General features: G+C 38.1%; 1 protein-coding gene across 1 annotated transcript in view; it reads right to left on the reverse strand.

Annotated features, from left to right (window-relative positions):
* The window catches only part of st3gal2 (ST3 beta-galactoside alpha-2,3-sialyltransferase 2), a 57,954-nt gene that overhangs the window by 12,953 nt on the left and 29,861 nt on the right, over window positions 1-15,140 (reverse strand). The window contains exon 2 of the mRNA XM_024281716.2: window positions 7,814-9,595. Within this exon, the coding sequence (XP_024137484.1) occupies window positions 7,814-8,224 (411 nt within the window). The 5' untranslated portion in view covers window positions 8,225-9,595. The remainder of the gene's footprint in view (window positions 1-7,813; window positions 9,596-15,140) is intronic.

A 15,140-nucleotide genomic window follows, 5' to 3' on the forward strand; every position in this document is an offset into this window, starting at 1 on the left:
CAAGCAATGAAGGTACAAAATTAATTTTCCTTTAAACAAAGTTTTTCATCCATCTGTTCAGACAAAGTCAAAGATTTAAGGTCCTCAAATCTGTTCACAAGTTTATTAACTTTAATTTAAAAAAAAAATGCAGACATTTAAGAGACCTTTTAAACAGTTTATGCATTTTGATTCTGAAAAGAAAACTTGAAACTCTTCTTGTCCTTCCCATTACAACCCTGAAAGTGAAATAATTGCTAAAAAAAAGAAAGGAGAGGTCTTTGACTCATCTTAACCTTCCAGTAATCCCTATTCATTTTAAAATAATGTATGAGATTGAGTGGAAGGAATGTGTTGTCTAAGCATCTAAAGTTACTGTTTTGATGGAGTTTTCACCATAAATGTTCAACCACAGTTCAGCCGTTTAGAAGTAACCATTTAAGTCTTCTTTCTGAGGCCAAACTGTTAGCTATTTAAACTCTGTACTTAATGGTTTCCATGCGTCTCATTTTCCGCCAAAGTGCAGATAGCGTGATGATTATAAAATAATTTCATAACCATTAAAAGGCAGCAGCTATTTGGCTCTCAGCTCACTTGAATTGTGGTCTTAAAGTGTATGTAATGGTCTGCCTGCACTGCAGAAAGGATTCGTATATTTTTAACCTTTTAAGGGCGTAAATTGGCTGACCCTTCCTCTCTGGAGAAAGACCGTTTGGGCTGCAGACGCTTACAGATACACAAAACTACCACAAAGATGATGATTTATGTTTATTTTTGCTTAAAATCATGTTTAACTCTTTTCTCTGTTAGTTTTTCATTTATTAAAGTCCCCCTCCAATCATTTTTTGAACTATTGCCTGCCTCCTTTTAATATACCTGTGTCACTTTCTGGGACATAGTTTCTGCAGAGTGATAGTAGTTTATTATAAATTTGCCTCTAAGTTGAGGGAAGGACTGTTGACTCCTCCCTGTTACTGAGAGTTCTCTGTTTATCTGCTAGCTTACAGACCTCATATCCCAACCTAACAATAACTGTTGAAATAAAATAATGTTGAGCAATATTACAGCCATTCAGCTGTACACTTTTTAGCCAGATGCTAGCTCAGAGGAGGAAAACAAAGTCTAAACAAGGTCTCGTCGTCTGCAAGTGGATGTATCAGAATGGAGCGGAGCCGGAAATCACAAAGCTCTTTTTCAAACAGCATTTTAAATAGAGAAATGCTAAGATTAAGCTTAATTTTGCTTATAAATACCATAAGAACATGTTAAAAACACCATGAACCCGATTTTCCTCACTGAGGGTTTAACTTCTTTATGTGAATGGTTCTTTGCATTTCATTTCATGTTCAAGGTCAATACTACGCCTCATGTTTGGGGTCCCCTAGAGCAATTTATGGCTGTTTAATGTTCAGAATGTGCAGTTCTTCATTTTTTGTCTGCGATTACTCATAATTAAATTTTCTTGTCAATAGTTTTACACACTATCCACAAAAAAATGCATGAATAGTTTGAGTTTGAGATGAGTTTGTGACTACTTTGAGAAAAATCCACCACAATCGTTTGAACATCTCCTGCAGATGTTTCTCGACTTTTGTAAACTCCCTGAATAATGCTGGTCACAACCTCCTGCAAGCAGTCAGATGGAGCATTCAGTGACCAAACTATACAGCTGCTGCAGGGTTAACTAGATCTATTTATAACTGGTCGGCAGCTAATTAAAAACATTAGGTGGAAGGAGCTGAAAGAACCAGCAGCAGAGCCCTAACACAGGACACGACCGTGCAGCCAATCATTTCTGCCAAAAAGTCCCCAACTCTAAAATGAAGAACAAGGTTTTAAAGTTCCTGGGGGTTATCATTTCACTGATTTAATCTTAATTACGTGCAGCCTTGACAGGAAATGAAAGCAGTAGCTCACACACTGAACAGTCCCTGAATACAAATGGTCTTTTAAAACTCTAAAGGCTGTTTTGAATGAGGAACAGTTTGTTGCCATTTCTGCACCAGATCGATCAGCCTCATCCGTTACTCTGCAGAATCTATTTGTGATGGCGAACCTGATCAGAACGTCAATGTAATTGAGAATTATGAATAATTACTGAGCTAACATCCATCTCATGCAGGGAGAGTTTAAACTGGGTATTAGAGGTCAGAAATCACCAAAAAACGTACAATGTTTTTAGGAAATACAAGAATTCTCCTCTTTTTTACTTCTTTCTCTTTTTTACTTTATCTGGTAGACGGTGTTCTCCTCCATGCGTCTACGCCTCCACTCACGCATTCCTCCTCCTCCTCTCTTTTGGTTCATCACCTCCCTGTTGCAGTGTGACAGAATCACTTGGCAGCTGTCAGCTTGTGTCTGCAGTTTTTTTTTTGCCTTTTCAGAGCTAAACTTAGGGCAAAGCCTTGAGCCTGAAAGAAGCCACTTGAGGACACCAACAATGTAGATTTAATTCAGCAATATGCACGATACCTACGTAAGCACAAAGGATTCTCTAGAGATTTACAAAGGTACATTTAGAGGAGCAATATTACTGCTATTTTTAATGATTTTCATGACTTAATAAATGCTTTCTAGTGAGAGCTTATTTATATTTTAAATGACAAACTCAATCAGTGTGCAACAAATCTCAAGAGACAATATTTTAGCTACATATTCAATTGTTCTTTAAACCATAAATTGTGACAGTTTATTCAGTTCCACTCTTCAATAGCTTTTAATTTAAGGAAATATTTTATTAAAATGTTTTGTAGGTTAAAAATGGACATCGAAGTAGTTTTAACCTTCTGATCATTTGTTGGTTTTCTTAAGTTTTACCATAAACATCAGCAAGAGCGAATCCTTTCTTTGAACTAAAAGGACATTTAAATAAAAACGTGCTAAGAATGCTTGAACTTTAAGAAGAAATCAAATGGAGCCAAATGATGCAAAAAAAAAAGTTTCTAAAAACATATTGTAACTATCATGTTTTGATTTATTGTAAAAGCATTCCCAGTGGTCTTTTAACTATAAGTATGCTATTTTTTTCGAGGACCTAGTTTCTGCAGAGTGCCAGGAGTTCATTAAAATTGTCTTCTGAGTTGTGAGCTGACTTTTGACACGGAGCAAACCCCTTCCCTTCACCTATATCTGAGAGCTCTCTGTTTACATCCCCTCACTACCCAACCTAACGTTATATTGGAGCTATCTAAACATACAGTTCTGAGCCAGATGCAAGCTCAGACTAGGAAAACGAAGATGTGCATTGATGTATTTGTCTGCAAGTGGATGCATTCCAATGACGCACAGCCACTCAAGTCACAAATAAGATCCTTTCAAACTGATTTTTTTTTGCCTGTTTCTGAATCACAATGGTTGTGATTAAAAAAATACAAATTAGAGCTTAATTTTCTTTATATTAGTCCTCCATCGTGAGAAAGATTCCACAAAAACATGTTAAAAACACCAAAAACACTATTTTAATCGGTGTTGGTCTTTAAAGCACATCTGAGTGGTTTAAATGTTTTCATCTCTATGTTTAAACGTTAGTCAAAGTAGCTGGAAGTGTTTTCTTTAACACTTTAAATATTTTTCATTTGTGTTACTTACAGTCTCCTCCAAAAGTTACAACAATGTTTATTTTCATATCTTAACTAGTTGGCAATTGTGATATCAGAACAGTTTCTTTAAATTGTACTGTGTAGAAAATACTTCAAAATACCGACAGCCCTTAACTAAACAGGTTCAGCCTCCAACAGTCTGGAGTCTGCGGCTCGTCTTTGTCGGATTCTACTGATTCTACTTCCTGTTGCTCATTGATCCGTCTTTCCTGAACAGGCCATCATTCTAAATGAAATGCACATCTCTCTCTGCAATGATTCTGTTTCCTGCTGCTTTATCTGACCTGAAGTCCATATCATCCTGTGGACACTCACTGCTTCTCTTTCCATTTTACTCGTCTTGCACCAAACTAAAGTTCTAGCAGCTTCTCATCACCTAATTTCAAGTTCATCCAACTAAACGCAGTTCATGACTGCTTCTCTTCAGCTATTAGAACTCATGTGGAAAAAAGGAAGTAGTGTTTGGGTCACCAGTGCTAAGTTAGTTGCCTAATTAGGTTACTCCTTTCATGTATCAAGCTGCCCCCTATATGTCATGATTATAAATAGATGCCTGATGGTGCTCCAGAAACTGGAGAAAATATTTAGTAAAAGTGCTGGCCTGACTGCCCAAACTACAAATCTAAAAATGTTTTCCATCAATTAGCACTGATGCAATTTATTATGCAGAGTTTGAAATAATATACACTAAAAATAATGAATCAGGTATTCATTTTTTAAACATATCTGTCTCCAGATTAATACAATGTTTGTGTGCAAAAAGAGATTTTATACCATAATATGCTTTAGCTTTAATTTAATGGGGAAAAATGTTATAATTGTGTGCTGTTTGAACAGCTTCAACATTACTGTACTGTAAACCAAGATTCAGGGCTTATTTAAACTGGCAGGACCACAGTGTGGAAGGGAGAGACTGACACAAGTGGGGAGTATTACGATAAGAAATAAAACAGCCCAAAGCGCAAAACTGGAGAAGCAAGAATCACAGAAAGGTTGGAAAACCTTACAGGGTAAAGTGGATACATTGGGAAGCTACAGGCGCATTATCACATGATAATCAGAGAACTAGCAGGATTTACAAGTTTTCTTCTTCATGCTTTTTAAAAAAAATCCATCTTAGGCAAAACTGCTCTCTAGTGAGAAGCTTTTGAAGCTGATATTTTATCTAGATAGTTTAAAAAACAAAACAAACCAGACATTGGTGTGAAATTAATTGGTGTAAAGGTAGAACAACGGCTTCTTTGTAAACTAATATATAAATAACATGCATCAATCTCTTGATACACAAAGACAAAACCACATTTAAGCACAGATCAGAGTTGCAAGACTCTTTTCATGCCTTCCGATATGAGAGTAGATGATGCGTTTAAATGCTGGGTCATTTCTTATCAGCTTCAATGAATTTAGATTGTGAATAATATCAAATAAAACTTGGCATTTTCTTTTACACTTTCTTAAATAGATATGCCTCGATAATTAAAATTAAAAAAAATTGTAAAGATAACATTTACAGCTTCATGCGGTCGAGGGCGTTTGTCACGGAACTGAAAGGAGCTTAAGATTAACAAACGGTGTAAATCTAACGTGCGGAGAACTCATCAGATGTCTGCGTATAAAGCGTGACTAAGACTAAGAGTTAATTAGTTCAGCTCAACTTAATGACCACTAGTTTGGAAGCACCACTAATGGCATTTGAATGGCTCACAGGTTTGCACGTTTGATGTTGCATGTTTGGGCTGTAATAGTTTTACGTGGGATTATGTGCACTACTCAGCTGGTAGCAAACATGATAAAACCTGTTAATCAGTGAGCTTTGCAGAAGCCGGTAAGAAGATTTTGTTATCTTTGGATGGAGTGCGGCTCTCTGTTTGCTTCCAGCGTTTGTGCTGGAGGTTGGTGTTTGCACACAGAAAAATGATATCAGTGATAACTACTTAACTCCTAACCACAGGTTAAGCACATCGTTTCCTAAAAATCTTCTATTAGGTATGGCAAAATAAAATATGGATTTAATATTTAATTAATACAATTTTTATTAACTAGAAGTATTTGCTGACGTTCCATATTTACTTGACTGACAACTGTTTTGGCATTTCAATAACTTGTATTTTTCCTATTTTTATAGATAGGGTTTTTATTATATGTTTTTAATATATGCTTTTAAAGGATCTGTTTAAGCTTATATCATATTGTATTTTTTTATCAGAATACTGGCAGCTTGAAAATATGCTACAGAAATGTTTTGTTAATATATTCTATTTAACCACTATTTTTTTACATTAGATTTTTTTTTCCCCATTTTGAAATGATTAATATTAGAAAAAGATCATATTTAAAAAAATAAATAAAGAGCCTAACCCGGAATAAACAAATAGAACACTCATCCTGAGGACACTTAGGGTGTAACAATTAATTGATTTAATCAATTATTTATTTATTTTCCAATGATCAAACTAGATTGAACTTTCTGAGGCAAGTTGATAATTGAATCAACCGATTTTATGTTAACATTTTTGTTGTAAATAAAATAAATCTATCATATAAACCATGTGGGTTGACAGATTGTAGGTTTATGTTACCATAATGTAAAAACTAACATCACAGCAGACAACACACGTGTGATGACAGCAAAAAATGATAAGCCATCATTATAGTCTCATGTGTGGAAACACTTTGAATTTTGTGACAATAAAGTGTAAGTAATGTTCTAATAATGTTCTGTTTGTGTTATTTTGATGTGGAAAAACAACAGTGGGGTGAACTTTATAAAACTAAAAGGTGATTGGATTTGCCATTAATTCTTGTTTATTTGTTCACATATTTAATTTACACTTGATTATCTTTCAATAAATACAAGGAATCTGGAAAAATTCACCTTCACTGTTCAGAACCAGAATCACACTGCTTGAAGTTTTGGCTAAAGACGTTCTGGATCCATTTTAGGTTCAGAGAATCAGATCGTTCAAAATGAACCAATATCAACTTTAAATTGGATCTTCAACCACCAATACTGATATGAACTGAATGTTATTAAAATGAATTCATAGAACACGCTATTTCTCAACTTGCAATTGAAAATGTTTATCTTTAGCTCCAATCTTTGAGGTTTCTCTGTCTTTAGTTTGCCACCAGATGTCATTAGACCAGGAAGTTACTCTGAAATAAAAGTACAGCAAATTGCAAATAGGAATATAGTGGTTGAAAATTGATTCCTACATTATTTTAGTTTGGGTCAGAGAAAGTTAAAAATCATATTTTTAGCAAGGAAAAGTCAAGTCCAAGATTTGTGCTTGTGGGCAGTAATTTGAATTTACTATATCCTCTTAAAAAAAAAAAAAGCTGGAATCTTCTTTTGTTTGTTCAGTTTATAAAAGTCATGTGCAGAATCTAGTCCTCCTTCTGTGGAAAAGAACCCTTTTGCATAATTATGTTATTGTTTCAGATTAAGAGTGTCACACAATTTAGTTTGTTCCAACATGGTGCATTTCTGTGTCCGAGCATATTGTAGAGCAGTGGTGGGCGAAGTACGGCCCAGGGGCCATATGTGGCCCGTCAAAATATTTATTTATTTATTTATTTTTAAACTGAAATAAATTATATTAATAATCCTTATCAATATTTTATTTTGTGGTGTCTCCCCATAGATGGCACACTACAAATTAATCTTTGTTGAGGTGCAGAAAGTTATTCCACTGTCATGAAGTGTTAAAAGATTTGTTTTTTTTAACGTTCATGTGTTTTTTCCAAGTTGGACAGTCATTTTTCCAATATTTCCAACACCACATGAATCCAGCATTTCTTTAAGTTTGCATTTTTCCTTGAGGGACATCAACCCATCAGTGAATTTGGCTCTAAATGAGAAATAAAGTTCACCATTTTGAAAGACAAATTCCAAAATGTTCTGTTACGAGATAAAGATTTATTTTCAATGAAAGTTAAAGCATGTTTTTTTTTTTTCCAGATTCCATGTTATTTCTTTCTCGTATGAGGTGAATGACCAAAATACTTCTTTCAGCCCTTCTTTCAAATTTTAGAACCCTTTGTGACCCAAAGTTTACCCACCCCTGTTTTAGAGGCTGATGTGTAATGTTGTGTTTCTAGATGACATTAGTGCCTCTGAGCTCTTTCCTCAGGAGGCTGACACTCTGTTCCAGTGTGAACTGAGCTATTAGAACCCATTAGCACAAATGTGTGAAGCTACCTTGATAATTGCAGTGAAAACGCTGAATACTTACCACCCACCAGTAGTAGACATCTGAGGGCAGCTCGATGTTGTCCCTGGTCCAAACGGGAGAGATATCCGGGTCGTAGTTCTCGTCAAACCAGTCAGAGACTCCGGGGTCTCCCACACATCGAGGACATGCACATGTCCTCTGCAGCGGTCCATCAGACGAAGACAGTCGGTGCGCACCCACATAATTGGGGACCAGTTTGACCCGCCTTGACTCCTCCCACCCAGGCGGCTCCAGGTAGTTAAAGCTGACGCCTCCGCGGAGCGAGACGGAGAAGAACAGCGAGGTGAGAAAGACCAGAACCAGCATTCCGAAGAGGACCCAGAGTCTGCGGGAGCATCTGGTCTTGCCCCCCTTTTCTGCAGCTCCACCTTTGTCTGTGCTACCTCCCCCCATGACCACACCCCCGCTCATCCAGGGTCTGAGCTCTGACAGTCTGGGAGCTCCTCTGGGCTGACCCACGCTCCAGGACCCCCAGCTCCAACCTCTGTCCCGTTGGAGCGCGGAGGTCGGAATACGGCCCCCCCACGGCCATGCCCCAACTCCTGGGCCTGCCACTGTCCCAAGACCAGCACCTCCTCTTTTTTTGAATGACTCGCAACAACCCCGGATCCTTGTCGGCGTAACTGAGGAGACCTCCGTCAAGACAACTGTCCCTCAAAGCTGCAGACGAGCAGAACCAGACAGAGACTTTCACAGCTGCAGATTCACTGCTTCTGAAGTCTTCTCCTTCCTTCCAGAGGCTTTTATCCCCACAGCGTAGAAGTTTTCCTCTGCTGTCCTCACGCCCATCTGTACCTGCTCCTCCTGACCAAACGCTTTGGTGGAATTTAGTGAATGCAGGAGGTCTCTGTCTCCTCTGCCATCTGTGTGAGCACTGAGCTCGCCTGCTCCTCTCTGCACTGAAGCGCCGGAGCGGAGGAAGGCTGGCAGATCAGCGGAGGGCAGCAGAGAGAGGGAGGGAAGCCAGGAGGAGGAGCAGGAGGGGGGAGGAGGTCTGTCCTGGAGGGTGGTGCATCACAACTTCAGCCTTCCTCCACTAAAAACAAAGTTTCTCACCTTTTCCACTCCATTGCGTCACTCTCAGACGTTTTATAAAAAGTAGAACCTCCGTCAGTTTTTCCTCCAACTTTCCTCAAACAAAAAGTTCTAATTCTGAACGATTACGTTTAAAAGAAAGAAAGAAAATGTTGACAGACTAAAACATTTAAGTGTGTTGCTTGCAGATGAGGAATTCATCCAAAGCAGGATCCAAACTTGAATGTGCCCTCTTCATCTCTTTTCCTTTGTTACATTCATTCCATGAAGTCTATTGAAGACCGAGGCTGAAGGAGCGAGGAGCAAGGGGTTCACGGGGAAATAAAAGGGACACAACCCGTCAGTCCCAAATCTTCTTTGCAGCTGGCTTTGAGAGGATGATGAAAAGAAGGGTGGGGGGGTAGCATCTGTCCTTCAGTCCACAGTGTGTGTGCTTGTAGGTTTTGACACTGTGTGCCAGATGCACTAATTTAATTGTGTTGTCCAGCTGCGTCGGCATGCAGATGTATGGGCGCGTTGGCGCTTTATTGATTGCTGTTTAGTTCTAATCCATTAAAATGTAATCCGAGGGAAGGACGCCTGCAGAGCCCACTTCACACCAGCTGTCGACCCGGCCCGTGTCCATGTGACTCACCTGCACACGCCGGCAACTCATTTTTACCGCTTTCGTGTCTACAAATCTCTGATGCCACGAGTGTAAGTCCAGTTGATGAGTTTTCGTGTCAGGATCTCTCAGGTGTTGAAAACCTGTGCAGACAAACAAAGGAGAAAGACAAAACACTTAAACTTCTGCTAGTTTCAACAACAACATGGTCTCATTTCTGTCCTTAACCATCTCTGTTTTCTTAACATCTTTTGATCTATTTTTAAAGCATCCTTTTATTTATGACATTTTTAGCCAAAACAAAAAACATTTTCTAGGGAATAGTTTCTGCATTGCAGCAGGAGTTCATGAAAAATTCACCTCTAAATTGTTGTTGTGGAGTGAGTTTTCCTTCATTTCCCATCATCCTTTAGTTTACACCTTCTCCCACGAGCTTACAGCCCTCCACAACTTACTACTAGTGGTGCATCAGAAATAGCGAGCAATATCGGAGTTATTCAGCCAACAGTTTTGAGTCATATACCAGCTCGAATGTGGAAAACAAAGACGTTCATGGATCTATTTGTCTGCAAATGGATACATCAGAATGGAGCGGAGCAGGAGGCTTGTGACCTGCTGATTGTAGAGTTTACTTAACTACACGCTTTTTCAAACTGCATTTTTCGTCTACTCCTGACTCACTATGATTTGAATAAACTCAGAAATCTTAATTTTCTTTATTTATGTTCTGTTCCATGAGAAAAAATGTCACAAGAACATTTAAAAAAATAAGGGTGTTGGTAAAAATCTATTTGGCGATATATCGTGATATTTTCTCTGGCCATACTTGTATTGATTGAAAATGCTGATGAGACGATATTTAATTAAATATTCACCAGTATCCTTCAGCATCTCCCTTTTGTTTTTCACCTAAACCTCCGACCACTAGTTGGCAGCACGGCACACTGAACCTCTTTGAGCATCCCTACACCCCACCAGAACAACACCAACTTGTGTGAACTGTTCAGTATGCTGTACTACTTGGTTTTTACTTGGGATTGGTACTGAACTGAAACTCTGTGCCACGTTGCTGCTAGTATCATATAAAAACGCAAATTGTGTGGCTTTATAGTGGATCAAATAAGAACGAGTGACAGATATATTAATTTTGTAAGTCATATTCTTTACAAAAAGTGAAAAATTGTTCCTGTACAGCCTTGGGATATATTGTGATACATATTGTATCGTGATACACGTATCCGGATATGTATCATATCACCTGACTCTTGCCCATACACACATCTAGTAAAAACATCAAAACCCATTTTTAATCGGGGTGCGTCTTTAATCTTTTACAGTTTCCAAAAACATTACAAAAATTTGTTTAATTTCAATATTTCTTTTTATTAACACCCTTCTGTAACATTTGCAGAAACGGGGAAAAAAACTCTTCTTCCTGTTCTTCTTAGACGTTTGCTAATGAATCTTCTTTGTCTTTTTGCTGCTCCCACAGCGACTCTACCTCCCTCTAACCCTCTCCTCTGCACCAACCACCCTCATGTCCTCCTCCTCTAAATCCATGAACTTCCTCTTTTCTGGTAGCTTCGACCTCAGCATCCTTTCACCAACATAATTACCGTCTAAACCACCTCAATCTGCTTCCCTGCATTTATCTCCAAAACTGATGTGTACTAAACACATTTCAAACGTCCTCATCTTGATTAGAAAATGCTGAAGTAGAACAACAGCACACATATTGAATGAGTCCAGGTGGAAGATGAAGCAAAAACCCTGAACTCCATAGAATCTCCTGTAATCGGCGGTGGTTTTTCTTGTTTGTAGCTGCGGCGAGTTTGATCTGTGGGAGGCAAACGCACAGCCCACCATGACACGATGTCAAGCTGCAAAACTTTGCTTCACAGCAGAGGATCAAAGCTCATTAAATTTAATGCCACATTCCAGCCCAGGCTCTCAACCAAAAATCCTATTTCCTAGATCTAAAAACGATAACTGTTAAATAAAATATGTCTAAAAACTGCTAAATTTATTCCCCCTTTAAGTCAAAGTCTGCTTCAGAAAACATATTCTGCATGAAAGACAAAAAAATCTTAGTGAAGGATTTTGTTTGAAGCTTTTAAGTCTGGAGGAGATTCCCATAAGCTTCCAATTTTAATGTCAGGAAAAAATACAGCTTTAAGGATCAGGGGAACGTCGCCAATCTGCATCGATAAGTAAAGAGAGACATAATATGGCTTTCATGAGCTCAAATATGTATGAACACATAGACTGATGGTTCAGCAAAAAGCATTAACAAAGGAAATTTGTTTCTTTGCTTCAATGCACCACCTCTGTGTTGTTATTTAATCATTTTTGTGCTTATTCTAATGTAATTGAATTGGTCTGCATTAACAAGTACACAAAGGTATTTATAATGAAAAATGTGTATAGAATTAGCTGATATTGTTTAATGAAGCTGTTTTTGTCAGGAAACGGTGTTTCAACATGACTTAATTAATGTGAAAATGTATATGTATGTTTTTTATGTACCAGTTTTTATTACATCCATAACTTAGTTGATACAAGGGAAATAATCTAAAATATGCTGCACAAATATTTAATCAAACTTCTATATAAATGTACTAAAAATCTATAAATGTTTGTCTTTAAAATAGAACTGAATCCTAAAATAATTTCTGGAATAAGTTAGGAATTTTTACTTTTTTAATAATAATTTTCTAACAATAAGATAACATAACATGAAAACCCAAGGCTTCCAGGCATGCATCCACCTTAATCCAACAAATTTTGTAGTTTTACATCTACATGTGTTAACAAAACACAATCCAGATTTCAGACCTTTGAAGGAGATGCAAATCCAGAAAACCAGCCAGTGCTGCCTTTGATGGATGATGATGAGCACTAGTGTCCTGGTAGAAATTTGAATGTAGCTGCTGTCAAATTAAAATATTGTTCACATCCATTGATATGTTTTTGAATGACTTAGCGAGTGAGTTGGTTTGTGTTTATTCGCATAATTATAATTTAATGTAAAGGGTTGCAAAATCAGAAGACGTACATAGATCTATTTGTCTGTGGATGATTTAGAAGGGATCCAGGCGCCCAGTCTAGCATATTTATGCCACAAATTAGCTGTTTTTCAAACTGCACTTTTTCCATCTGCTACTGGTTCTGATTTTTAAAAAAAAACCTCAGAAATGCAATCATAAGCAAAATGCATGTCCTCCATTATCATGAAATGCCACAAAACATGTCAAAGGCACTAAAAACATAATTTTTATTGGAGTGGATCTTTAACTATGGATTATCCAGTTTAGTGGACCTCTAAACTTCTTCAGCTGGTACTTTGGTCCACTCCTCGTGTTCAAATTGCTTCTGCCTTCTCCAAACGGCGTTTTTCCACCTCCTCCACAGATGTTCAATAGGATTTAGATCAGAGATCATCACAGGTCCCTTCAGAATAGCCCAACTATTAGCTGTGAGTTTTGGGTCATTATGCTGTTGGAGATCCATGACCTTCATGCAGTACGATTTCTAAGACTTATTCCACTTCGTTTTGTGCTTCATGTTTTAATCCCTACCATAGATATTTTTAAAGCTAAAAAGGTCACACAACTTAGAAGAAAGCAAAACCTTCAGCTTTAGATCTGATGTAACGGTTCCATTAGTGGGCGCCTCAGGTCTCTGGGGGTTAAAGTATGAAAACTGATTACACAGAAGACAGCCTATCTCTGTTTCACACCATCAAGCTGCCAACACTCTCACCCAGTAGAGAGAGTCTTTTCCATTACTCTATTAGAAGCATTGCCATGGCAGCCCAGCAAGTAATGCAAAGCCTCCAACCTTGACCCAGCTAATCAGTGCTGGAGAACTAGGGCATCCAGTCTTAACAACACAACTTTTAATTTACAGAAAAAGTCCATCTGCAACACAGATTCAGACAGAGACACTCTTATCTGTCTGTGGTTCTGCCCTCAAGCATTAGATTTCACTTTAATTCAGTTTTCAGATATTGTTCATTGACCTTAGAGTTCATCCCATTTATCATTTAGGCTGGGGAACACAATCAATTTCAGCATGACTCTGGCTCCCGCCATTTGTGATTTAATAAGAAGAGATGGAATCACAGTCTTTATTGTATCCATGACTCACTCTGGAGAAAGGAAAGGCAGATGTTGTCAGTGAGACAGCTGTTAGTAAAAACAGCTGCCAGGGTATTTTAGCTGTATTTGTTGGTCAGCATGGCAGCAGATTAGACAGAAATCATTTGTCTAATGAGTCAACTTTTCTGCAAACACGTGCGCACCTTCACACGTTGATGAAAACTCCTGCTGCCCGGACTGAGTTAATCCATAATGTATTGACGCTGCGAGGAGCACAGCGCTCAGCAGCTCCGAGGTGGCATGTTTCTACCAAAATAACATGCTCAGGTGTTAATAAATTTAAATACCTCCAAGCCACTTTCAGTTTTACTGCTGCAGAGTTTGTACCACTCTCTAAACTCAGTCGCCTCCCCCACATGGCCCGCTTGTGTCCTCAGCCTTTTCTGTGGTGGGTGTACCTGTAATTGTGTCACATTTCAGCCACTTTTTCCATTATAAAGCTGGTAATTATGACCAGTGGTTCTCAAGAGTGTCGCTCCGCCCATTACTAAGTGCTTGAAAACAAAATATTGAACTGTTTCACAAAACTAGTAATAGAGATACAGACCAAATGGTGCACAGCGTAGGGGGGGAAGAAGTCGGGAACACATCAGGACATAACTGAGACTTCAAGAGTTTGGAGATGTCCCTAAATTATTTCAAGAATATTATGTTTGAATTAACTTTATATTTTAAATAAAGGGCTCATTTAGGATGAATGACAAGCTTACATATTCCCCAACTTATCCTGGCTAAGATTACTAAAAAGTCTTTTCAACTATTAATGTTTTATGTATTCCAGCTAAGCTTGAAACACTTTATAGTTTATAAATTTATTTTCATGGTGACAGCCATGTCAGATATAGTGCCACACAGATTAAATTGTTGTTCACCTTTTCCTTCAGGGGTCACCACAACAACCCAGCTTTCACTGATTCACATCGGTGGTTTGACAGACATTTTTACAGACTGTTTTACACCGGATGCTCTTCTTGACATCACCGTGTATTTTACCCAGGCTGGGGACCGGGACAGGGAGACTCAGACTTAAGTGCCCCTGTGGTTACATAGTTCAGCAGTAGCTTGAGGGCCCAAGGGCCCACACTGCATGAAGCTCATTGTGCACCCTGGGAATCAAACCCTGATTTCCTGTATGCCTTTTGTTTTCTAAGACATAGCTTCTGCAGAGCGGCAGTAGCTCATTAGAAATTTACCTCTGAGTTGTGAGTAGGAGCTTAAGGCCTCCCCATTGTATTTTATGTCACAAATAAGCACATTTTTTGCTCATGATTCACGATCTGAATAAAAAAATACTCTGAAATGCACATTTTGAGCTCAAAGGGCCTTTATCATCCTATTTGTGAGCCTTTCAGAGTAAACTATATCCACATAAATATATTATCTTTGAAATGCCACAAGAACACATTAAAAACACCACAATTTTTAACAGTGTGTCTTTAAGGTAATCTTTCGATTGATGTTTCAACATTTGCACTCATTTCAATATTCTACATACATTTCTGTCAAATTATTTCTAATATCCAAAGCA

Source organism: Oryzias melastigma, linkage group LG6 (genome assembly GCF_002922805.2).
Source record: "Oryzias melastigma strain HK-1 linkage group LG6, ASM292280v2, whole genome shotgun sequence".
Lineage (NCBI taxonomy): Eukaryota > Metazoa > Chordata > Actinopteri > Beloniformes > Adrianichthyidae > Oryzias > Oryzias melastigma.